The following is a 24,335-nucleotide window of genomic DNA, read 5'->3' as shown; positions in this document are numbered from 1 at the left end:
AAAATAAGTATAGGTGATATGTAGTTATAATAAAAATTATTAGGATAAATATAAAGAAATAATAGATAAGTAATGGTTAGTACTTTTAAGGACCCACTTCAAGTTTGAAGTTAGAATGTTGACAAGAGAAGAAATCCTTTAGAAAGCTAAATACTTCTATTATTCTTCTCCCTTTCTTATTTTAAGTAAACATGTAGGCAATATTGCCCCCTCCTGGTAAAAGATATATATGCAGTATGCTCAGTGATTGGATGAGCAGTTGAGAATTTCAATATGTGGAGTCTAAACTAAGTTTTCAGTGTTTTCCTTCCTGGCCATCTTTTTTTTTTAATTTTTTTTTTCTATGAGCCAGACAGATGAAGTCCTCCTAGTGACTGAGGAAAGGTAAATATTTTATAATCCTAATAATGCGAAAGAATTGGATATCACAGTTTTCAGAAGTTCATTACCCAGCATTGAAAATATGGACCAGCCTGAAACTATAGAGCACTGAAAAAAATGGGCTGCCGTATCACAAAATAGTTCATGACTCCCAGGAAAGTAGACCATGGCATAGATCTCCAGTAATGTTATGTCATGGTCTTATATCGAGCTTATTCTGGACAAATATGACCGTATATACTGATAATTATTTACATCTACAACAGTCTGTTTGCATGAAAGTAACATCCACTTTCTTTTTAAATAAATGATTCAGATTTTATCTCAATCTTAGTATTCACTTCAAATTCAGAAATGTAAAGAATAATTCCATGCTTCTTCAGAGGTTAGCAGTATACCCCCAGTATTCTCCAGAATTCTTCTGGCAACACACCAGCTAGAAATGTGTGTGACACATCAAATGTTCTGTGGTCATTAGGGGTCCAGTTCATTATATCTTTGAGGAAGCTGTATACCCAACAGTCGCCATCAATGCTTGCCTGGTAGTAACAAAGACAATGACTAAAGAAGAAAATAGTGTAAAATGAAAAAAAAAATCAGAAACATGAAAAAGATTCCATAATAAAAACAAAGATACTGACCAAAGTCTATGTACAACAAATAGCCTTCTAGTTCCCTTTCATTCTGTAGACATCTTATTTTCTATATCATTTAAAAAGTGTTTTTCTTCAACTTCTTATTTTTCTCCTGTAAACTTAGCATGAGGAAATAGGGAAACAAAGTTGAAACAATTACATAAACATTAAGGTTAAAGTAGATGAGAAAATGAGGTAGAAAATATTCATTTCCCTATATTCTTACCTGTATTCTTTCACTTTCATTTCTCAAAAAGATAATGAGGAACACAGTTACTTTCTAGCTTATTTCTCTTACAATTCTGTCATCATATTGTTTTACATACCTATGTAATGTACATTTTAGTTTTTGAAAATGTCATTTAGTTACTACAGTAGTAAAAAAAAAACTTACTCCCCTTTGATAAAAATCCATGAATTCACCTAAAATCTGGATGTCATATTAGTTTGTAAAACTGTTGACTTGGTTGAAATATAAATAATAAGCCAAGGATATAACACAGCAGTAGCACACACGACTTGCGCATGTGGGAGGTTCCATGTTTGATCCTGGAGCCACCAATAGCCAGAAGTAAATCACACTTTGGTAAGAAAAAAAAAACAAAACCTGAGAATTAAGTATCTGTATTTTATTTCAGGTAAAGATATTTGGTTCCAACTAAACAAATTTGCATCTGCTGGTGTATTATATGTTGTTCATATATAATTTAAATTCAGAAGCTGCTCTTTCCATTTGAAATCTAAACTTACTTTTATCTCAATTCAGAAAGAAGAGGTTTATGTTGTTATTTTATGGTTATAATTAAGACTGTAGGATTAGGAAATATGAACACTGTGATAGCTGGTTTAACATTCCCATTTTATCAGCCAAGTTTAAATCTTCTTACCTTAAAAAAAAAAACTTTGCTAAAATGTCTTAGAAGATAAAATTGTCGCACAGTTGTATATTTAACAATATCAAGAGTTAATGATTTACATGTTTCTCAGTGTCGGAAACCTGACCAGCATTTCAAACCTTATTTGACTCCTGATTTGCCAAAGCGACTACACTATGCAAAAAATATCAGAATTGATAAAGTTCATCTTTTGGTTGATCGACAGTGGCTGGCAGTGAGGTTTGTTTACTTACTTATCATCACACTTTTAACAACTATCTTTTATTATAAATATACTTGACCTTACACCATTATTATGATCACATGGATTTTCCTAGGTGTTGACTGTCTCATTTTAATATTTGTTTATTTATGTATTTATTTATTTTTAATTTGATAAGACAGAGAAATTGAGAGTGGAGGGCAGATAGGAGAGAGAAATGCACTTGCAACACTGGTTCACTGCTTCACTGCCAGTAGGATCAGAGGCTTGAACCCGGGTCTCTGCCACTTTCTGGCTCCATGTTGACTGTTTCTTGATCTTCATATTCTATTTAGAAGTTCTGTATTTGAAAGGATTGTGATTAGATTGTTGTTGCTGATTATCTTAATCTTCACAACATACCTTAGAGCGAGGAATAAGACTGAACCTTCTGGAGACTGGTGTGGGCCCTTTCCTTTCCTTTTCCTTCCCTTTCCTTTCCTTTCCTTCCTTTTATTTTATTTTGTTTTTTACAAAGAGACAGGGAGGCAGAGGAAGAGAGAAAATGAAAGAGACAAAAAGACCAAGGCAGTGAGATGGGCATCTGGTCTCAAAGATGGGTGTACACATGACAAAGCAGCAAACTGTCTTAAGTGTGCTCTTTTACTGGTCCAGTATCAGCATGTTCTTAAACCCCAGTGTGTGTGGGTGTGTGTATGTGTGTTTTGGTGGCAGGTCAGATATAAAGATGTTATCAGTTTTCCCCAAGACTGGTAATAAGCAACTGATTAGATGGCTCTATGAATTTTGTCAACATTTGTGGTCAAGCCTATATCTTGGTCAAGCTTTACTCAAAGGCCTAGATAACCAAATACTGTATCACTTACTTCATTTTTCTAGTTGTTATTCATGTTGACTGCAAAATATGTGTTTAGAAAGAATAGAAATAATTCTGAATTTCCACCTCAAAATCCCCAATTTATTGAATCCATAAAGTGTAACTGAGTTTCTGTATATGCGCTAGACCTTGTTTTAAGCATTTGGGATACAGACATGATTTCTATCTGTCTCAATACATGGAATAGATTGTTACTATGCCAGTAAACAAATAAATATGCTAGCTCTGATTGTTTATTTTTTTTACTTCATTTTGGTATTTATCACCCTATAGTTATAAGTGAATATAAACGGAATCAGGATTATATTGTGTTTTCTATCTTATTTGTATGCTAGTAGGGAGATACAGAGGACAATGAGAACACAGTGGCTGAAGTATGTTTTTTAGAGAGGAGGGAAGTGATGGGGAGTTGGGCTTTGATGTAAGTGTTGCTTAATGAGGAACTTGAGATTTGGCAAGGTATGTTCTATAATATAAAGAGAGGTTTGCTGCTCAACTTGAGTGTGCAGTTTCACATTGGGTCACTAGATGGTACTAATTTCTCTTCTTGGAAGAATGCTTCCTGGTATGTGTGCATTTGAAAAAAATACTACCATGTAGATCATGTCCATTCGGTGTGCTTGTATAGGCTGATCATTTTACAGAGGTACTCAGTAAAGAGAATGAGTGAGAATGGAATTGTAACCCTGGCTCAACTCACTGAGCTCTGATGGGGACTCTACCTGTGGGAAGAGAAGAGCCATCTTTCCTGGGTGGAAGACACCCATCTTTCTGCCAAGCCTTGGCCACTATCAAGCTATGTCTCTTCAGAGGTACTTCTGCCATAGTATACCTTTTTAAAACCAGCAGTAACCACAGGGCAAGAAAGTGTAGAAAAATCAGGTTTCTATGCAGAAAGACTAGATTTCAGCAAATGCAAATTGTCCTGTATTTCTGGGACACTGGGTCAGTGAAGTTGCCCTTTACATGAGGGACCATATCTTCATGGCCAATGAGTATGATTTTGACCAGGAACAAACTAAACTACCCAGAGATACAAGGTGATTAAAGCTGAATATGATGAGTTTTTCATTTCAGAAAGCTCGTTTCTGCTGCATTATGGAGGAAGGTAGTCAAATAAATGGCAGGAAGGCCAGTTAAAAGATGCATAGTAGGGGGCTGGGTGGTGGCACATCTGATTGAGCACTTACATTATAATGTGCAAGGACCCAGTTGGAGCCCCTGCTACCCACTTGTAGGGGTAAAGCTTTGTGAGTAGTAAAACAGTGTTTCAAGTCTCTCTCTCTCTCTCTTTCTCTCTCTCTCCATATATATATATCTTTCTATCACTGCTTCCCCCTCATTTTCTGGCTGTCTCTGTCAAAAAAATAAAGATAATAAAACTTTTTTTTTCCCAAAAAACAGATGCATAGTAATGCATTCTTCACCATTTGATCTTACCCCAAGATAGAGAGTGGAACTGTAAGGAATGGTAAAACTAGCAAGGTAGCCTACTATTTGGAAAGTGTGCGAGGTAAACTTATGACTTGGATTTTCTAGGACGGTGCTGGCTATTCACATTCTGTCCCACATTTATACTTACTATAACATGCACTTTCCTTTGTAGAAGTGATTGTGCACATAAATAAATATGATTAGGGTATGTGTGTGTGTTCATGTATGGGTGATGATATTACACATTTCTGAAGTTCACAATCAGGCTAATTGGTTAGGAGATTTGATTAGATAAGAGGTAATATCAATACCCATGTCCAGCGGAGAAACAATTAGAGAAGGCAGACCTCCCACCTTTTGCACCCCATCAAGATCTTTGGTCCACACTCCCAAAGGGATAAAGAATAGGGAAACTTCCAATGGTGGGGATGGGATACGGAACTCTGGTGGTGGGAATTGTATGGAATTGTACCCCTCTTATCCCACAATCTTTTCGATCATTATTAAATCACTAATATAACAATATATATATAAAAGAGGTAATGATTAACTTAGACTGCAGCACAGATGAGGAAATAAAGCAAATATAAAATACAGAGGAAAGGAAATTGCTAAATACACTAGAGAAAGATAGGACTTGGCAACAGACTGGGAATCAGAAAGAAGTCTTGCTCATCTCCCAGCTGTGTGATTAACCAGCTGTGACCCAGACACCAAGCTTCAATTTCAGCTTAATTAATTAGACATGGAAAAGATAAAAGAGAATTTGTTCCAAAACATAATACCTAGTAGTTGAGTGAAACTATGACAAACATAACCAATTTGTGGTTTTGTCCTTTTTAGAAGTCTATTTAAACCAGTGTAACATTGTTGTTTATAAATATCTAAGCTTATCGCTAATTCAAAGATAAAAATGGGCAAAAGACCAATAATAGAATTTGGAGAATTGTTCAATAAACAGCAATAGCTTATATAAGAAAACTTAAAAATAAACTAAGAGGCAGGGGTTGATAGCATGATGGTTATGCAAACTGACTCTTATGCCTGAGGCTACAAAGTCCCAGGTTTAGTCCCCTGCACCACCATAAGCCAGAGCTAAGCAGTGCTCTGGAAATTAAAATAAATAAATAAACTAAAAATATAGTCCCTCTGAAATGATAAAATATACTGACTTCTCCTTACCAAGTGTTCAGTTAATGTATCCTAAAGATTTTCTATTCATACCTTTACATTATCTTTCTAGATTTCTTTTTTTAAATTTTTTTATATTTATTTATTTATTTTCCCTTTTGTTGCCCTTGTTTTTCATTGGTGTTGTAGTTATTGTTGTTGTTGTTGTTATTGATATCATTGTTAGATAGGACAGTAAGAAATGGAAAGAGGAGGGGAAGACAGAGAGGGGGAGAGAAAGAGAGACACCTGCAGACCTACTTCACCACCTGTGAAGTGACTCCCCTGCAGGTGGGGAGCCGGAGACTCAAACCAGGATCCTTATGCTGGTTCTTGCGCTTTGTGCCATGTGTGCTTAACCTCCTGCGCTACAGCCTGACTCGCATTTTTCTAGATTTCTATGCTTTGAACTAGAAATCAGTATTTTCCCAGTTCAGAGATTTGTTTCTAAAGCACTGAAAAAAAGTAAACTGTTAATCAAACTTTTCTTAATCACTCACACATTGGAGTGTAACTGTAGAGGCAAAGGAACATAATTTTTAAAAATTATATTATTATTCATTTGTTAGCGTATATGAGTGAAATAATTTTAAATTCTATTTTATAGACACTGGAAGTCTCTTTCCTTCTCTCCCACAATTCCAGGCGTTCTTCTATGGCCATGAAATATAAACACAGAGGAGCCAGGCAGTGTTACACCTGGCTAGGTGTACATATTACAGTGCACAAGAGCCTGGGTTCAAGCTCTTGGTCCCCACCTGCAAGGGAAAGCTCCAGTGGTGAGGCTCTGCCTCTTTTCTTTTTTTTTTTTTTTTTTTAAATTTTTTATTTAAGAAAGGATTAATGAACAAAAACATAAGGTAGGAGGGGTACAACTCCACACAATTCCCACCACCCAATCTCCATAACCCACCCCCTCCCCTGATAGCTTTCCCATTCTCTAGCCCTCTGGGAGCATGGACCCAGGGTCATTGTGGGTTGCAGAAGGTAGAAGGTCTGGCTTCTGTAATTGCTTCCCCGCTGAACATGGGCGTTGACTGGTCAGTCCATACTCCCAGTCTGCCTCTCTCTTTCCCTAGTAAGGTGTGTCTCTGGGGAAGCTGAGCTCCAGGACACATTGGTGGGGTCTTCAATCCAGGGAAGCCTGGCCAGCATCCTGGTGGCATCTGGAACCTGGTGATTGAAAAGAGAGTTAACATATGAAGCCAAACAATTTGTTGAGCAATCATGGATCCAAAGCTTGGAATAGTGGAGAGGAAGTGTTAGGGAGGTACTCACTGCAAACTGTAGTGTACTTCTGCTTTCAGGTATATATTTTGCAGTAGTTTATGGATACGTGTGCACATAAGCTCTCTCTCACAGAAACTGGTGTATATCTAGGTTATGGGACTTTGTTAGAAAGTGAACTACCTGAGATGAAATTAGAGTGTACTATAAAAGGAAAGGTCTCACCCGAGTAATGAAGCTGAAGGGTTGTCATTCCACACGTGAAGTCTCTGGACACAGTCTGAGGTGAAGCATGTTGAGGTGGCAATCGTTGCGTTGGTTAGGTTGTGATCGGCGGATGCAATTTTATTTGGTATGGATTGGGAGAGGCCCTATCCAATGGTTCCAGGACTGGGGGAAGTAGGGGCTCTGTAGTGGAGATGTGAGGTTCCTGCTGTCTTAGGGTTCAAAAAGACAATCGATAGTTAATGTTATCATCACATTATTTGGTAATTGTGTTAACTTTGAAAAGTCCTTTTGTTAGGGTTTGCTGTACGCTCTGCCTCTTTTCCTCTCTCTGTCTCTTCTTCCCACTCAATTACCATGTGTCTTTATCCAAAAATAAATCAATAAATAAAATATAAAAAATGAAATGTGAACACAATTATATTTGTGTTGTGTTTAGTGAAAAATGTAATTATGTGAAGGCAGAACCTGAAAAAATATTGTAAAATTATTAAATTTTGGTTTGCAATACAGTCTCATCAATTCATTGATTGCAATGTACTATTATTATTTCTTTGTAGGAATAGAGCATATTCTTCCTGTGGAGGTGGCAACCATGGCTATAACAATGAATTTAAGAGCATGGAGGTAAATTATTGCTTTAAAAAATAAATGGAGGTGGGGGATACTGGCATACCTGATTGAATGCACACGGTGCCATGCACAAGGACCTGGGTTCAAGTCTCCTGTCCCCACCTGCAGTGGAGGAATGACACTTCATGAGCAGTGAAGCAGGTCTGCAGGTCTCTCTGTTTCTCTCTCCCTCTTAATCTCCCCCTCACCTCTCAATTTCTCTCTGTATTATCAACTAAAATAGAAAGAACCCAAAGTAAATAAAATACCACATACACACACATACACAGGGCCAGGTGGCAGCACAGCTGGCAGAGTACACATGTAACCATACACAAGGACTCAAGTTAAAGCCACTGTCCCCACCTTCAAAGGAGAGGCTTCACAAACAGTAAAGCAGTGCTGCAGGTATGTCTGTCTGTCTGTCTGTCTCTCTCCTCTCCTCCCTCTCAATTTCTCTCTGTCTATATAAAATAAAATGGCCACCAGGAGTGGTGGATTCACTGTGCAAGCATCTAGCACCAGTGATAAGCCTTGCAGCAACAACAAAAAAAATAAATAATACATAAAAATGAACAAAAATGACTGATAAAAACCATTATATATATGTATCAGTGAGCAAGACAATGGTCCCTGACCTCATAAAACTTTCATTCTAACAGAGGGCTAGAGACAATTAACTTAATAGAAGCGTATATTATTTTGTGTGTTAGGGGATAAGTGCTATGTGACATACAGAAATGTAAAGCAGGAGGCCAGGCAATGGTGCACTAGATTAAGCTCACATAGTACAAAGTGTAGTGTAAGGATCCACGTAAAGAACCTGGCTGGAACCTCTGGCTGCTCACCTGCAAGGGATTTGCTTCACAAGCATTGAAACAGGCCTGCCAGTGTCTATTTTTCTCTTTCCCTCTTATTCTTCCCCTTGTCTCTTAACTTCTCTCTGTCCTATCCAAAAAAACCAAACCAACCAAACAAAAACAATAAAAAAAAAGTGGCCATAGGAGCAGTGATTCCTAGTGCAAGCACCAAGCCCTAGCAAGTAACCCTGGAGGCAAAAAAGGGAAAGGAAAGGAGAGGGGAGGGGAGGGCAGGGGAGGGGAAGGGAGGGGAGAGGAGGGAAGGAAAAGGAAGGGAAAGAAAGGGAAGGGAAGGGGAGGGGAGGGGAGGGGAGGGGAGGGGAGGGGAGGAGAGGAGAGGAGAGGAGGGAAGGAAAGAAGGAAAAATTATAAAGCAGTAAGAACTGAGATGTTTCTGCATGTCATGAGACACTTATAGCAAAAATGTATTGCTTAAGAATATCAGGGGTTTTTGTTGTTGTTTTTTATCAATATATTGAGCGATGACAGTAAAGGAATGTGAAAACAGTGGAGGAATAGCATAATGGTTACACAAAAAGCCTGAGGCTCCAAAGTCCCAGATTCAGTCACCATAAGCCAGAGTTGAGCAGTGCTCTAGAAAGAAGAAAAAGGGGGTAGGGGAGAGAAGAGGAGAAGGAGGAGGAGGAGAAAGGAAAAGGAAAGAAAAGCCACAGGGTGGTAACACACCCTGCTGAGTGTACATATTACTGTGAACAAAGTTCAAGCCCCTAGTCCCCCAGTGAAGCAGTGATCATGTGTCTCTCTTTCTTGCTCCCTATCTCCCCTTCCCTTTCAATTTCTCTAACCTATCAAATAAATAAATAATTAAAAAAAGAAAGGAATGTGAAAATAATGTATGGCATTAGCTGATGAATTTTTTAAAATTTCTTTATTGGGGGTTAATAGTTTACAATCGACTGTAAAATACAATAGTTTGTACATGCATAACATTTCCCAGTTTTCTAGGTAACAGTTCAACCCCCACTAGGTCCTTCTCTGCCATCATATTCAGAGACCTGAGCCCTCCCCACCCCACCCACCCCAGAGTCTTTTTCTTTGGTGCGATACACCAACTCCAGTCCAGGTTCTGCTTTGTGTTTTCCCTTCTGATCTTGTTTTTCAACTTATGTCTATGAGTGAGATCATCCCATATTCATCCTTTTGTTTCTGACTTAAGATGATGAATTTATATCTTATATTGTCCAGATACAGGATGGTGCTGGCATTGATTGTCAGTTGTTTATATATTCCTAGTCTGTTGGCATGAGGTGGGTAGAGCCAAATGGCAATAAAAGTAAAAACAGTATAAATTATATTTAATTGGTATTTGCACAATCACACGTGAAAATTGAAAATTATTTAAAAATCAATTTCAGATCAAAAAAGAAGTACTAGCAGGGACTTAAAGAGTAAATAGAAGACCAGTTGTAGAAGAATACTTCTGTCTGTTCTAATATCAGTTCTAAAATTTAGTGGCATCTAGTAACAGTGTAACTACTACTGCCTAGGCTATATTTTTGGCACATGGACCCAGCTTTATAGAGAAGACTGAAACTGAGCCATTTGAAAATATTGAAATCTATAACCTATTATGTGGTAAGTATGCCTACATAAATTCAACAGTGTGAATGGGTGTTTGTACACCTAGTTAAGCATATAATACTAAGCACAAGGACCTGGGTTCGGGCCCTTGCTCCCCACCTGCAAGGTGGGGGGTGTCACTTCACAACTGATGAAGCAGGTATGTAGGTGTCTTTCTTTCTGTCTCTCTCCCTCTCAATTTCTCTCTCTTTCCTCCCCTCTTAATTTCTCTCTGTCCTATCAAATAAAATGGAGAAAAAGGAGCAGTGGATTTATAATGTCTGTACCAAGCCCCAGAGATAACCCTAAAGGAAAAAAATAATAATAAATAAAGTGAAAATAAATAAATAAATTCAACAGCAAAATGAACATAAAATATTTAAAATCAGGTTATTTTTTAAATCAGTGAAAAATTAAATCCCATAGGCTGATGATCATCACTAAGAAAACTGAAAGTAGAAAAAAATGAGGAAAATTACTTGCCAGAGATTGAATTTTGTTCTCTAGTAGTGATAAATATTTGATCACAGAATATCAGCTTTTCTGTTAGTGATTATGTGACTAGCTAATTTACATAAAAACCAAGGTAAATAAGATTCTGTTTCCAACACTTCAAAGTATAGAAAAAAAACTAACTAAAATCACAGGCTTTTGGTTTTTTTTAATTGCAAAGAGAAAAATTATGTAATAAAGAGTTGGTCAGATGATCTTATATTGATAAGTATTTAGAACAATGTTAAAATTCTTTTTTTCCACACCACCTCTGATTTAAAAGCCTTAAAGAACTAGAGTTTTAGGCAATCTACTTTTCTGCTTACCTGTTTGCTTTGAGCCATTGTATTAACATTCACCTAAGTCAAGGCAATGGGTAGGTTGCAACTTCATCTATAGCTTTAGGAATTCATGCATAAATAAGTTCAATTTTTTCCTTTTAATTTTGTCACTAACTTGTAGTAATTGAATTTGACTTAGAGATAAAAAAAAAAGTATGCATCTTAAAATAATGTAGCACAGTTTTTACAACTTCAGTTCTTGGTTCCAAAGATAAGAGCTTATATTTATTAGTGATTTAATAATAGGTTATAAGGTTAAATGATTACAGAGGTATAATTCCACACAACATCCACCACCAAAGTTCTGTGCCTCCTTTCCAAGAATAACCACCATAGTTCTCACAAAGTCTTTTTGCTGTTGTTGTTAATCATTTTGTTGAGGGGTTAATGGATCACAGAACAATTTTTTTGACACATGGATACAATTTCTCATCTCTCTGTGATAGGTGACTCCAAAACACTCTCACCCTCAACTGAGGTCTTGTTCTACCATCATGCACCAAGAACTCAACACACTCTCTACCTCCCTTCTCCATTCTTTCCTTAAAGTCCTTTTCTTTGCTGCAATGCATCACCAAGTCTTAGAGACAGCAAGACTGAGTTTATAGTCAGGGTTACCGATCTCTTGAGCAGGCTTAGAAGAAACCAGACAGGGTTTCAATTCTAGGAGACATCTATTTGGCACTACTCAGCAGGCCTCTAAAAAGATGACGGTGGAGGCTGGGCCGTGGAGCATCTGGTTGAGCATTCATGTTATCATGCATGAGGACCTGCAGAGGGCATGCTTTATGAGCAGTGAAGCAGGTCTGCAGGTGTCTTTCTCCCTCTCTGCCCTTCCCCCTTCAATTTCATTCTGTCCTGTTAAATCAGAAAGAAGGAAGAAGGGAGGGAGGGAAGGAAGGAAAAAAGAAAAGGAATAGGGATAGTGGTGGGGAGAGATAAAGAGATATACGGCCTGCTTCACTGTTTATGAAGCTGCTCCCATGCAGGAACCCAGTCCTCCCACATGGTAACTTGTTTTTCTTATGGGCTGCACCACACCAGGCCTCTTAAAGCAGAATTTATTAAAGGAAGTAAACACTACATGTTTATTTACTCTCATGTCATTAATGGCCATTTTTCTTTTCCAATTTGACATTATTTTGAACTTACTTTTTTAAAACAGATCTTCTACGCATTCAACCAGCACCAAACAATGGTACTCATGGTAGTTTGAACCACCTTCTAAAGAACCCTTTCTATAAGCCAGCACATGCACAAGAAGTCTCAAAGTCCTCTGTTTGTGGTTTTACTGTTTCATTGCCACCAGATAATCTAGGATGTGTGTGTCAGGAATTACAAAATGTAAGTAATAACTATATATCTATTATGAATGTAAAGAGGAAAACTACTCTATAGCCAGGGTAGTTGATAACCAAGTTTGTGTTCTAGCCTAGACATTTACTCTGTAAATGATTGTGTTGTATAGAACAGTATCCAGAAATGTCAGATACATTGTGAGACAACTTACATGCCTATGGCTTCCAAACTGGAAATCACTCTGTAGAAAGAATTGGTTCTATTGTGTATTAATTATCCTTAGTGACTCAAAACAGAATCTTGGAACATATTTGATCATTTCCCTTCAAAATCCATTCCTCTTTGTGGTTCATGAATCAAGTAGTCATGCTTGGCTATTTAGAGCAGAAAGAGTGGGTTCTAGACTTGGGATCTAACATTAGATACACCCATTAGGGTTGGTGCTTTGGAGTCTGCTCAGCAGGAATTCCAATAATCAAAGTAGAAGGTGCTGCTTTGAGTAGCAGTAAAGAATCTCCATCAGACAATGCTAGTAGGCAGTTGTATTACTGTATCTCCAACTGTTAGAATTGGAATATAAACTCCAGTTGACCTGGCTTCCTTTTTCAGCAATAAAACATTTGTAAAATGATCCTGGACCACCTTTTAAAACATATTATTACTATTTTATATACGTCCTATTTACCCCATGTTATCTTATAGGATACTGCTGTAGAACATGTGAATCAAAGGCTAAATCTCACTTCAGATCAAAGTAAGTTAATAAAAATATATATTTCTTGGGGCCGGGTGGTGGCACCTGGTTGAGCGCACGTTACAGTGCGCAAGGACCCGGGTTTGAGCCCCGGTCCCCACCTGCAGGGGGAAAGCTTTGTGAGTGGTGAAGCAGGGCTGTAGGTGTCTCTGTGTCTCTCTGTCTCTCTCCTTTTCTATCACCCCCTGCACTCTCAATTTCTGGCTGTCTCTATCAAATAAATAAATAAAGATTAAAAAAAGGAAAATAGGGAGTACAGCGGTAGTGCAGTGGGTTAAGCTCAGGTGGCACAAAGCAAAAGGACCAGTATAAGGATCCCGGTTTGAGCCCCGGGCTCCCCACATGCAGGGGAGTCGCTTCACAAGCAGTGAAGCAGGTCTGCAGGTGTCTATCTTTCTCTCCCTCTCTCTGTCTTTCCCCTCCTCTCTGCATTTCTCTCTGTCCTATCCAACAACGACAACATCAATAACTACAACAATAAAACATCAAGGGCAACAAAAGGGAATAAATAAATATTTAAAAAAGAAAAATATATCCCCCACACACTTTATTGAGGGAGTTAGTGCTTTACAGTGCAGTTGTTCACACATAGATGCAACCTCTCATCTCCTCATAATAGGTGTCTACAAGATACTCTCTTCCCCAACATAGTTCGTATCCTACCATCATGCACCAGGACCTGAGAGCCTCTTTATCCCATTTCCCCCTCCTTTCCCTGAGTCCTTTGCTTTGATGCAGTATGCCACATCTAGTCCAAATTTCACCTTATGTTTTCCCTTACTGTTCTTGCTTGCATTCCGCCTATAAATACAAATAAAGACAACCCTGAGATGTCATTTTACACCTGTGAGAATGGCATACATTAGAAAAGACAGAAACACCAACTATTGGAGAGCCTCGGGGGGGGAAATGAACTCTCCTGCGTTGCCGATGGGAATGTAAATTGGTTCAACCCCCTATGGGAAACAGTCTGGAGACTCATCAGATTGCTAAAAACAGACCTATCCTATGATCTGACAGTCATAGAATATATCCGAAGGAAACAAAGATACTTAGCCAAAGAGACCTATATGCAATTTTGTTCATAGCAGCACAATTTGTAATATTCCAAACTTGGAATCAACCCAGATGCCCAATGAAAGATGAGTGGTTAGGAAAGCTGTGGTAGAAATACACAATGGCGAGTCGGGCTGTAGCACAGCGGGTTAAGCGCAGGTGGCACAAAGCACAAGGACCGGCATAAGGATCCCGGTTCAAGCCCCGGCTCCCCACCTGTAGGGGAGTTGCTTCACAGGCAGTGAAGCAGGTCTGCAGGTGTCTATCTTTCTCTCCTCCTCTCTGTCTTCCCCTCCTCTCTCCATTTCTCTCTGTCCTATTCAACAATGACAACAACAATAATAACTACAACAATAAAACAACAAGGGCAACAAAGGGAATAAATAAATAAAATAAATATTTTTTAAAAAATTAAAAAAAAAGAAATATACAATGAGATACTATGCAGCTATCAAAAATGACAAAACCATCTACCTTGTCTTGGACAATTATCAAAAGATATGTTTTAACATTTAGATCTAGTAAAACATAATGTTTCCTTTGGAAAATTTTCCATAATTTATTTCGAAGGGATGTTTGAACATAAAGTGTTATTGCTAATATACAGAAGAAAAAAAAAGAACAAAACCAAATTTAATGATAATAATAAGCATGGGATAGTTACAATGGCATCAGAAATGTAACAAATTCTTTAGCATACCTATGTTTCATCCATAGTGATCTATTTCCTTTCTCAGATATGAGCAGACCAAACTCCCTGAGTTTGTAATTCTAGCTTTCCTGCTTCCTAGCTTGTTATCTGAGCCAAAACACTTAACCTTTGCCTTCATCTATCATGTTACTCACTTCGCGTAGTTAGGAAGATTAAGAGAGTTTATCTGTGGAAAAAATTAGAATAGTTTTTGACTTATCACTGTATTATTATTGTTATATTTTAAGTGTCCTTGACTTAAATTTGTTAGACTTACTTTATCATTAACAAGTTGGAGACACATGCTTTAGAGAGCTGTGTTGTTCAATCAGTGTGCAGATATGTGTGCACTTAGTGTCTAGAACACAGTAAAAGTTCAATAAATGTATGTAGTTTGTTTTGACAACCTTTTTATAACCTGCTGAGTGCTCTTCCATGGCATAAATGCCCTGCAGGTTTTTAAACCATCAATAAGAGATTTTTCTTTCAACTTTATTGTTTATTTATTTATTACATCTGATAGAACAGAGAGAAATTAAGAGGCAGGGAGAGAAAGACAGAGAGTCACCTGCGGCACTGATTCACCACTTATAGATCTTTCCCCCTGCAGATGGGTTCTGGGGGCTTGAACCCTGGTCCTTGTGCATGGCAATATGTGCACTTAAGCAGGTATGCCACTACATGCTCCCCCCATCAATTAAGAGATTTTCAGCTTTTAATGGCAGACAAGCAAAAGTAAACAAACACATTAGTACATACTTTTGTGAAATAATACTATCTTTCCTATGACTACTATGTGCATAGATATCATCTTTGTTATAAAGCTTGTGCTTCTTATCTTGAGGCTTTTTTTCTGTAATTTTTAGATTGTAGTTTCGTAATCTGTAGAATGGAATAATAATATCTGCATGAGCATATTGTAAGAATTGAAAGAGATTAAATATGTAAAACAGAAACTGATCTAAGTATGTGGCAAACAAGTCATCAAATATTGGTAGTTACTATCTACAGATGTATTTCTAATTTCACAAACATTTTTTTTTTTATTTTACGTTACTTTTATTTTAGTAAGTGCAACAGAGAAACTGAATTTGCCCTTTGGAAGACCCAGGATGATGCAGAAAAACAAAGAACACTGTCTCCTCTATCATAGGGACTACATCAGTGGATTTGTGAAAGCTATCAGCATGCCCATGTGGGTCTCATATACAGTCCTTAAACCAGTAAGTTCCTGTGTCCATTGATTCGTGGGAAAAAATGTGTAGTGATTTCTAAGAAGTGCAATTTTATTTTTAATACAGATTTCAAAAGGTATTATTGGCCTATCTCTAGTAAAATAGTGCCCCAGATGTTACCTAAAGGAACTTTTAGGTTGTGTGTGTGTGTGTGTGTGTGTGTGTGTGTGTGTGTGTATGTGTGTGTGTGTGTATGTGTGTGTAATGTTAGAATATACTGTGTTTTCTTGGAGAAATCAGAAAATGTTTACAGTGCAATTGACCAAGTGGTAAAGTTGGTAAAGAGTGATATTTCAAAGAGATTCAAAGGGAAATTCAGAGGCTTACTGTTACACTTAGTATTTCCATTGTATATAGTGAGAATACCTAGAAGATAATGATAACTGGACTATAAAGGGTTTTGTGTTTACTTGAATACTTGGAAATTTTCCACCTGATGTGTATTTTGAATAAAAGGCAATCCTTTGATTCTGTCAGAATGAGAGTTAAAGATAGATTTATATGTATAGGTGTGGTATGCCACAGATCTTTCCACATTCAGACTAATAATCCAGTTGCTCAACTCTTCCTCACTGTCCACTAGCTGGCAATTTCCTGTTCAATAAATGACACTAGGGTTATTAGCTGCCATAAGAAAAATGATATTCGATCCCTACTTCATGCCACATAGAAAACTAAATTTTCAGTGGATTTATAGAGAGAAGGATGAACAGCAAATCCATATTCTTCTTTGTGAATATCTTTATGACCTTAGGATGGAGAAGGGTTTTACAACACAGGAATAGCAGCAACAAATTTTTAAAGAAAATTGACTCACTTGACTACAGTAATGAATGATAAAAAGATCCAAGTCATGGATAGGGCAATATATTTGCACTGCATATAAAAAGTGATGAGTTGGGAGTTGGGCGGTAGTGCAGCGGGTTAAGTGCAGGTGGCACAAAGCAAGAGGACCAGCTAAGGATCCTGGTTCCAGCCCCCAGCTCCCCACCTTCAGAGGAGTTGCCTCACAGGCAGTGAAGCAGGTCTACAGGTGGCTATCTTTCTCTCCCCCTGTTTTCCCCTCCTCTCTCCATTTCTCTCTGTCCTATCCAATAACAACAACAATAATAACTACAACAATAAAACAACAATGGCAACAAAAGGAATAAATAAATATTTTAAAAAGTGATGAGTTTCCAGAATAAATAGCAATTAAAATTTTGAATAACTAATAAATATCTACCATTAAACAGAGGATGACAAGCTTCTTACTTAATAAATAGCCCCAGGGTTTGAACCAAGCAATTGAACCTTACTGGTAATCAGGGAAATATAAATCAAATAAAAATCTCTGAAAAATCAGTCCATATACTCCTTCACAGCAGGGATGGTTTTATTTAATGTAATCCAAGGACAATAGGTTGCCAAATAAGTGTGTGTGTGTTATGAAATGATTAATTAACACCAATAATTATTTAAAAATCTTTTTAAAACTAATTTTTGTTTTTTATAGTTTGTTGCAAGATTATAAAATTACAATGTATAATTCTACACCAGGGGCTGGGGAGTGGCGTACCTAGCAAAGAGCACTATAGTGTGCAAGAACCAGGGTTCAAGCCTTTGATCCCCACCTGCGAGGGGAAAGTTGTACAAGTGGTGAAGCAGTGCTGCAGGTGTCTCTGTTTATCTCTCCCTCTCTCGCTCCCCCTACCCTCTCAATTTCTGGCTGTCTCTATCCAATAAATAATGATTAAAAAAAACTATTGTTCCATATCATATCCATCACAGCCTACCCTCCAACCATAGTTCTCACAAATCTTGCAAACAGTTTGCTTCCTTCTGTTTTTTTTTTTTTTTTTAATTTTTTGGCAAGTTCAGATCTATAGATTCCACATATGAATGAAGCCATCTGGTAGTTTTTTTTTTGTTTGTTTTCTTTCTCTCTCTCTCTTTTTTTGCCTCCAGGGTTATTGCCGGGGCTTGGTGCCTGCACCACAAATCCATTGCTCCTGGAGACCATTACCAACAAAAGGGGTTTTGTTGCCCTTGTTGTTTGATCATTGTTGTGGTTATTATTATTATTGTTGTTGTTGCTGTCGTTGGATAGGACAGAGAGAAATCGAGAGAGGAGGGGAGACAGAAAAGGGGAGAGAAAGATAGACACCTGCAGACTTGCTTCACCACCTGTGAAGCGACTCCCTTGTAGGTGGGGGCTCGAACAGGCTGGTAGTTATTTTTAAAGTCTCAAGAACAAATATTGGGAGTTGGGCGGTAGCGCAGTGGGTTAAGCGCACATGGCGCAAAGCGCAAGGGCCAGCGTAAGGATCCCAGTTCGAGTGCTGGCTCCCCACCTGCAGATGAGTTACTTCACAAGCAGTGAAGCAGGTCTGCAGGTGTCTGTCTTTTTTTCCCCCTCTCTGTCTTCCCGTCCTCTCTCCACTTTTCTCTGTCCTATCCAACAGTGACGACCTTAATAACAATAGTAACTTACAACAACAATAAAAAAAACCAAGAGTAACAAAAGGGAATATAAATAAACATAAAAATAAAAAATAAACATTTTTTTTAAAAAAAGAACAAATATCAATAGTATTTTCAACCAGAAGAGTACCTAAATAATCAGGAAACCTTTTTCGTAGAGAAGGTATTTGTATTTAAAGTTCAAAGACTCTGATGATAAAGATTAAGTTTTTCTTCCTATGCATACAGAAAAGCCACTTTTGTTGTTTTATGAAAAGGAAGTGATTGTTTTCAGTATATGTATTGTTCTTCAAGATTTTGGGAGGAAAAATAAGCATATTTTTCCACACTACTAATCAGGCCTCTGTGTATTCAGAAAACTTAACTCTGCTGCTGACAATGGTTTAATTGTGCTTAGGGCTAGGAGAGCACTAATGTCATTTCCCAGTGGAGGCAAATTTTTATGAAGTTACCCAAGTTATTTTTTAGTATAATAAATAGCAACATCATTTTCTTAATATGTATAGATTTTCTTCTAGGCACTATGAAATATGCTATGAAACAATAATATGAAATTTCTAATCCCTTGACATAATTTCTATTTTGTTGCTGTGTTTGAGAGGGGCAGTATATTCAAGGCCAGTCTTACTGTTTAATTCTTTACTTTGTAAATTCCAGGTACTACTAGTATAAAGTTAAGGTGAAATTTTGTTTTCATTATTTTCTTCTGCTTTCTCTCATTGTTGATTTATATGAACTTTGGTGGAAACCAAAGGCAAAGTGAGTTCAGACTGAGTTTAGTACAATTCTTTTTTGTTATTGTTTTAAAACAAGCTTCTTTGTTATCAAAAGTTCCTGTCCTTTCATCGATCCTACAGAATGCCTTGTGTATGTGTGTGACAGAATGGAATTCTAGCAATTTTCTACTTTCTAATTCAAAAATTACTCAGCTAGTGTGTTGTGGTTCAAGAAAGTTACATACAAAGATGTTTTGAGATTCACATAGAAATGTTGTAAATCAACTCTGAAAACTCAGAATTTAGTACTTTCAAGAGCATAGACTTAATTGGTTCGTACCTTCAAGTTCTGTGCCTTTGTTGTTTGTCTCTGGTTTTGGTGGGTTTGCTAATTTTTTGTTGCTGTTATTATCTCAGAAGAGTTCTGAAGAAGTATTTGTAACTTAAAGTCATGTTCTCCTAACAACAGCTTCAAAACCACTGTTTGATCAGAATCTTATAGTTTCTGTTGCTAGGTGAAAAATTGTAAATAAAGGAAAACCTTATGATCATTATATATAATACATTTCAGAAACTTACTATGAAATATGGCATTTTCAGAGAAGGAAATCAAGTACACATTGGGAGCTGCCTCTCTATATTTATATACACATATATCTACCGTAGTATTAATTTTTTCCTCTTGTTTGAATTGAGGTAATGTAGGCTCACAAGAGTTTTAGGTACTTTGGGAGTACAGTTTTACACTTTTCCAAAATTGTATTACCATACTATCTCTACCACTAAGATCCAGAATCCTGCCACCACTAGTCCGTTGACCTCTTTTTCTGTATCATTGAGTTTTTATAAATGCCTTTTGTTTCTAATGCTTGTTATTTCTAATATCATAAAACTTGAGCTAGTCATACTTTGTGAGTAAGAGCTAGGAACATAGTTGTACATTGCAAAAAGAGTTTTTGAGCTACAAAAGATCTTTTTCTCTGTAGAAAATAGACATTACCAAAAACTAATTTTAAATTTTTATAGTGATTATCTTTATTACAAAATAATATAATAACAAGCCATCTTCAAATAAATATAATGTTGTTTTTGCATCAATGTCAAAGAACTGTGTCTATAATTTCAATAAAAATAATTTTACTGCCTGTTCAGTACTATTTTGTTCCCATGCCAGACAAGAAATGAAAGCATCTTTTCTAGTTGTTCTCATCCTTTTGAGAGCTAAGGAGTTCAGATTTGAGTCTCAATTTTGAATCTATTTATTGTTTTCTGGATTTTCGGTTCCCTGCCCTTAGAAACTCCAAGAAAGTCTAGGGATGGGGGTGGGTAAGGGACAACACTTCTAGCGTTTGCCAGGCACAACACTGAAGCCTGTGTGTGTATGGTTGGGGGTCTGGAGGTTGTGGGGGTGGTGAAGTCGTGGTTCACTACATCTTCTCTCAAGAGCCCACAAGTCAGAAATCATGTGACTCTTCTTCCACTCCATGCTTCCAGAGGGCTGCCTATGAAATAATCTTGCCTTTATAAGAGAGGCCACATCCTGTTGTTCCAAACCTTGACTCACTTATGTTGGATACAAACAGTTCATTTTCCTTACATTATGGAAAATGTTATCTATGGCTATTTTTGTGTATTGTATATTTAACTAAATCTGAAGTTTTACAGTAAAATAATCAAGATGTTTTATAGGAAACATCTAAATTTTAATACTCCTTGTTCTTTCATTTTAATTATTTATTTTGCCTCTAGGGTTATCGCTGGGACTCAGTATTATGTATTCCTGCACTACGAATTCCCTGCTCCAGGAGACCATTTTTTTTTTCCATTTTATTGAATAGGGCAGAGAGAAATTGAGAGAGAAGAAAGAGATAGAGAGGGAGAGAGAAAGTTAAAGATCTGCAAACCTGCTTCACCGCTTGTGGAGCGGAGCCTACCCCCCCCCGCCCCCCCCCCCCACACACACAAGTGGGGAGCCAGGGGCTCAAACTGGGCTCCTTGCACAGTTTCTTGTGTGTCTTACTATGTGCGCTTAACTCAGAGCATTGTATTTTTTATTGCCACCAGGGTTATCATTCTGTACCAACACTATGAATACAACACTCCCGGGATATATCTAACCCCTCCCCCCTTTTTTCTATCCAACTCTGATTAGCTAAGACAGAGAGAAATTGAGAGAGGAGTTTGAGATAGAAGAAGGGGAGAGACACGTGCAGACCTGCTTCACAGCTTGTGAAGCCTTCCCCTACAGATGGGAAGCAAGGGCTAGAACCCAGATGCTTGCACATGGTGAAATGTGTGCTTAACAGAGTGCACCACCGCCCAGCCCCTTGTTCTTTCACTTTATATCATTTTTATATGTCTGTTTATGCCAAGTAAATAAACCTGGTTATTCAGAGATATTCATTATATTATATATTTGGAAGACTATATATTTTTACTTTTACATTGTCTTCCATCACGAGAATGAAATAAATGGTGAGAACTAATCTATATCAAATACAATTTTTTTCTTATTTCTTGCTTTACTTGTTTTGATGGTCAGCATTACCCAGGAACTTCCTGGGTTAAAGTAAGTGGGGAAAGACATTTTGATATGTTGCTTATGCTTAATTGATTACTTACCTTTAGAATTTAATTGCATATGATTTTTAAAAATAAATAAAACTTTAAACTTCATGGGCTATTACATTTTTATATATCCCCTACTTTTTTCCATCTGCCTTTTATTCCACTTTTTTATATTCATTTATTTATTTTCCATTTTGTTGCCCTTGTTTTTTATTATTGTTGTAGTTGTTGTTTTTACTTATGTCGTTGTTGTTAGATAGGACAGAGAAATGGAGAGAGGAGGGGAGACAAAGAGGGGGAGAGAAAGATAGACACCTGCAGACCTTCTTCACCACCTGTGAAGCGACTTCCCTGCAGGGGGGGAGCTGGGATCTCGAACTGGTATCCTTACATAGGGAGCTGGGAGCTCGAACCGGGATCCTTAATGCCAGTTCTTGCTGCTTAACCTGCTGTGCTACTACCCGACTCCCTTATTCCACTTTTTGAGAGCTATAGTTTCATCTTCTATATTTTATTATTGAATATTTTATTTCTACTATAATATTACATCCCAAGAACTCTTGTTATCTCTTTTCTATTTAGAATTTTTGTTCTCTCTATGAATGCCACATATACTCTCATGTTGAGAAGAAAGTCTTCTTTTCTCTGTATCATATCTCGTTCTTTTCCTTTTCCTCCCATCTCTATGAGGTATCTGTTGACCTCTGGCCATTAGCTCATATTTTAAGGGTGGGGTGCTAAATTCTGGGGCTCAGGCTTGCCAACTAATTGGTAGGCTTCATTTGTGGTTAATTAGAATAAGAACCATTTTAGTGGGAATACTCAATACTCAATTGGACATGTCTAGTTTTCCTCTCAAACTGGTTTGTTTTTTGTTTTTCAAAAAAAAAATATTTCGGATCTGATTCAACATAGAAGATTGGCAGGCTGTAGAGGAGCAATTATATTGGGAGAAAATTTACTCTTTAGGCTATAGCTTCTGTTTGATCCCACTGCTTTCAATACAGTACATTTGCCCTCTGGGGTACTTTCTCTCCTATTGACTGGTTGTCCTTAAATAAGTTAGACAGCTATAGCTATGGATTTCTTTAGGAATTCCTCAACTGAACAATGCTTGTATTTTAATGTTGTATATATTTTGTTTTCAGTTTTGATTTGCAGGTACACTATATACCATCAATTAAAAGCTAGCCCCCCCCCGAAATTTTTTGTTGCTGAGAAGTAACTCTGATCATTTCTTATTTCTCAATTCAACATTTGTTCTGCACATATTCCTTGCCAAGGTATATTTGATTTCCCTTCCTAATGTCCCTAACCAGAAGGGAACCACAGAGGAAAACACTGCTGAAGACATCCATTTCCATTGCTCACATAGACCTGATTCACTAAGAAAATAGGAAAAGGTTCAATGAAAAACATTCTAGGGAAGCTACAAACCATATACGGCAATGGGTGAGCCACAACTGTAGGCGTAATTTTTTTTTTCTTTTCTCTCAGCAGGGAGACACATCACCTCTTCCTCCCACTGTCCCAGACTGTCTGCGGCCTGATGTCAGAGTTGCTCCTTCTGAGAGCCAAAATTGTTCTATCTATTTAGCAGACAAGAATATCACCCATGGCTTCCTTCATCCTCCTGGTTAGTATAACTCTTTTTTAGAGCAGCAATTTAGAAAGCCTTCATCAGCTGGATGTGGGCATATGCCTTAAACATATACTCTCCATCAAAACTATCTACTTGGGTTAAACTAGATGCCTGAGAGGCATCCAGTGGTTGTGAACTGGCCAGAAGTGGTACAACAACTATAATAAAGTCTAATAAATTTTGCAGTGGGAATCACATAACAACTCTAATCAGGCCCAGATGTTCGGAGAGTCCGGCAGTTTTAAGTTTAGATATGCATGTAAAAAGGAGTCAGGATGATTTTGATTTTTTACTCATTTTGTACATCCAATAACTTAATACTTCATTAAGCAGTCAAATGAACCTTAAGGGTTTTTTTCTTTCTTTCTTTCTTTCTTTCTTTCTTTCTTTCTTTCTTCCTTTTTTTTTTTTTGCATTTGTTTATTTTCAAACAACCTCTGTTGGAAACATGAAAAAGTCACTGAGATTTTTCTCAATTTCAAATCTCTGCATTACAGTAAATTTCTTTTCTTTTTTTTTATTGGGGAATTAATGTTTTACATTCAACAGTAAATACAATAGTTTGTACATGCATAACTTTCCCCAGTTTCCCATTTAACAATACAACCCCCACTATGTCATTTATCATCCTTTATGGACCTGTATTCTCCCCACCCACACACCCCAGAGTCTTTTACTTTGGTGCAATATGCCAATTCCATTTCAGGTTCTACTTGTGTTTTCGTTTCTGATCTTGTTTTTCAACTTCTGCCTGAGAGTGAGATTATCCCATATTCATCCTTCTGTTTCTGACTTATTTCACATAACATGAATTTTTCAAGGTCCATCCAAGATCGGCTGAAAACGGTGAAGTCACCATTTTTTACAGCTGAGTAGTATTCCGTTGTATATATATACCACAACTTGCTCAACCACTCATCTGTTGTTGGACACCTGGGTTGCTTCCAGGTTTTGGCTATTACAAATTGTGCTGCCAAG

The 24,335-nt window shown here is 37.3% G+C and overlaps 1 protein-coding gene across 2 annotated transcripts in view; it reads left to right on the top strand.

Moving 5' to 3' along the window:
• Positions 1 to 24,335, top strand: part of ENPP3 (ectonucleotide pyrophosphatase/phosphodiesterase 3) — a 101,281-nt gene that overhangs the window by 55,206 nt on the left and 21,740 nt on the right. Inside the window, exons 13-19 of one of the 2 annotated variants that reach the window (XM_016193737.2) lie at positions 2,004 to 2,131; positions 7,608 to 7,674; positions 10,028 to 10,115; positions 12,099 to 12,277; positions 12,935 to 12,986; positions 15,802 to 15,956; positions 23,216 to 23,351. In XM_016193737.2, the coding sequence (XP_016049223.2) occupies positions 2,004 to 2,131; positions 7,608 to 7,674; positions 10,028 to 10,115; positions 12,099 to 12,277; positions 12,935 to 12,986; positions 15,802 to 15,956; positions 23,216 to 23,351 (805 nt within the window). Of the gene's footprint in view, positions 1 to 2,003; positions 2,132 to 7,607; positions 7,675 to 10,027; positions 10,116 to 12,098; positions 12,278 to 12,934; positions 12,987 to 15,801; positions 15,957 to 23,212; positions 23,352 to 24,335 lie in introns of both variants that reach the window. The other variant, XM_060190443.1, reaches the window with a different exon arrangement.

This window comes from Erinaceus europaeus, chromosome 4 (genome assembly GCF_950295315.1).
Source record: "Erinaceus europaeus chromosome 4, mEriEur2.1, whole genome shotgun sequence".
Lineage (NCBI taxonomy): Eukaryota > Metazoa > Chordata > Mammalia > Eulipotyphla > Erinaceidae > Erinaceus > Erinaceus europaeus.
This window is presented reverse-complemented; position numbering and strand designations above follow the sequence as displayed.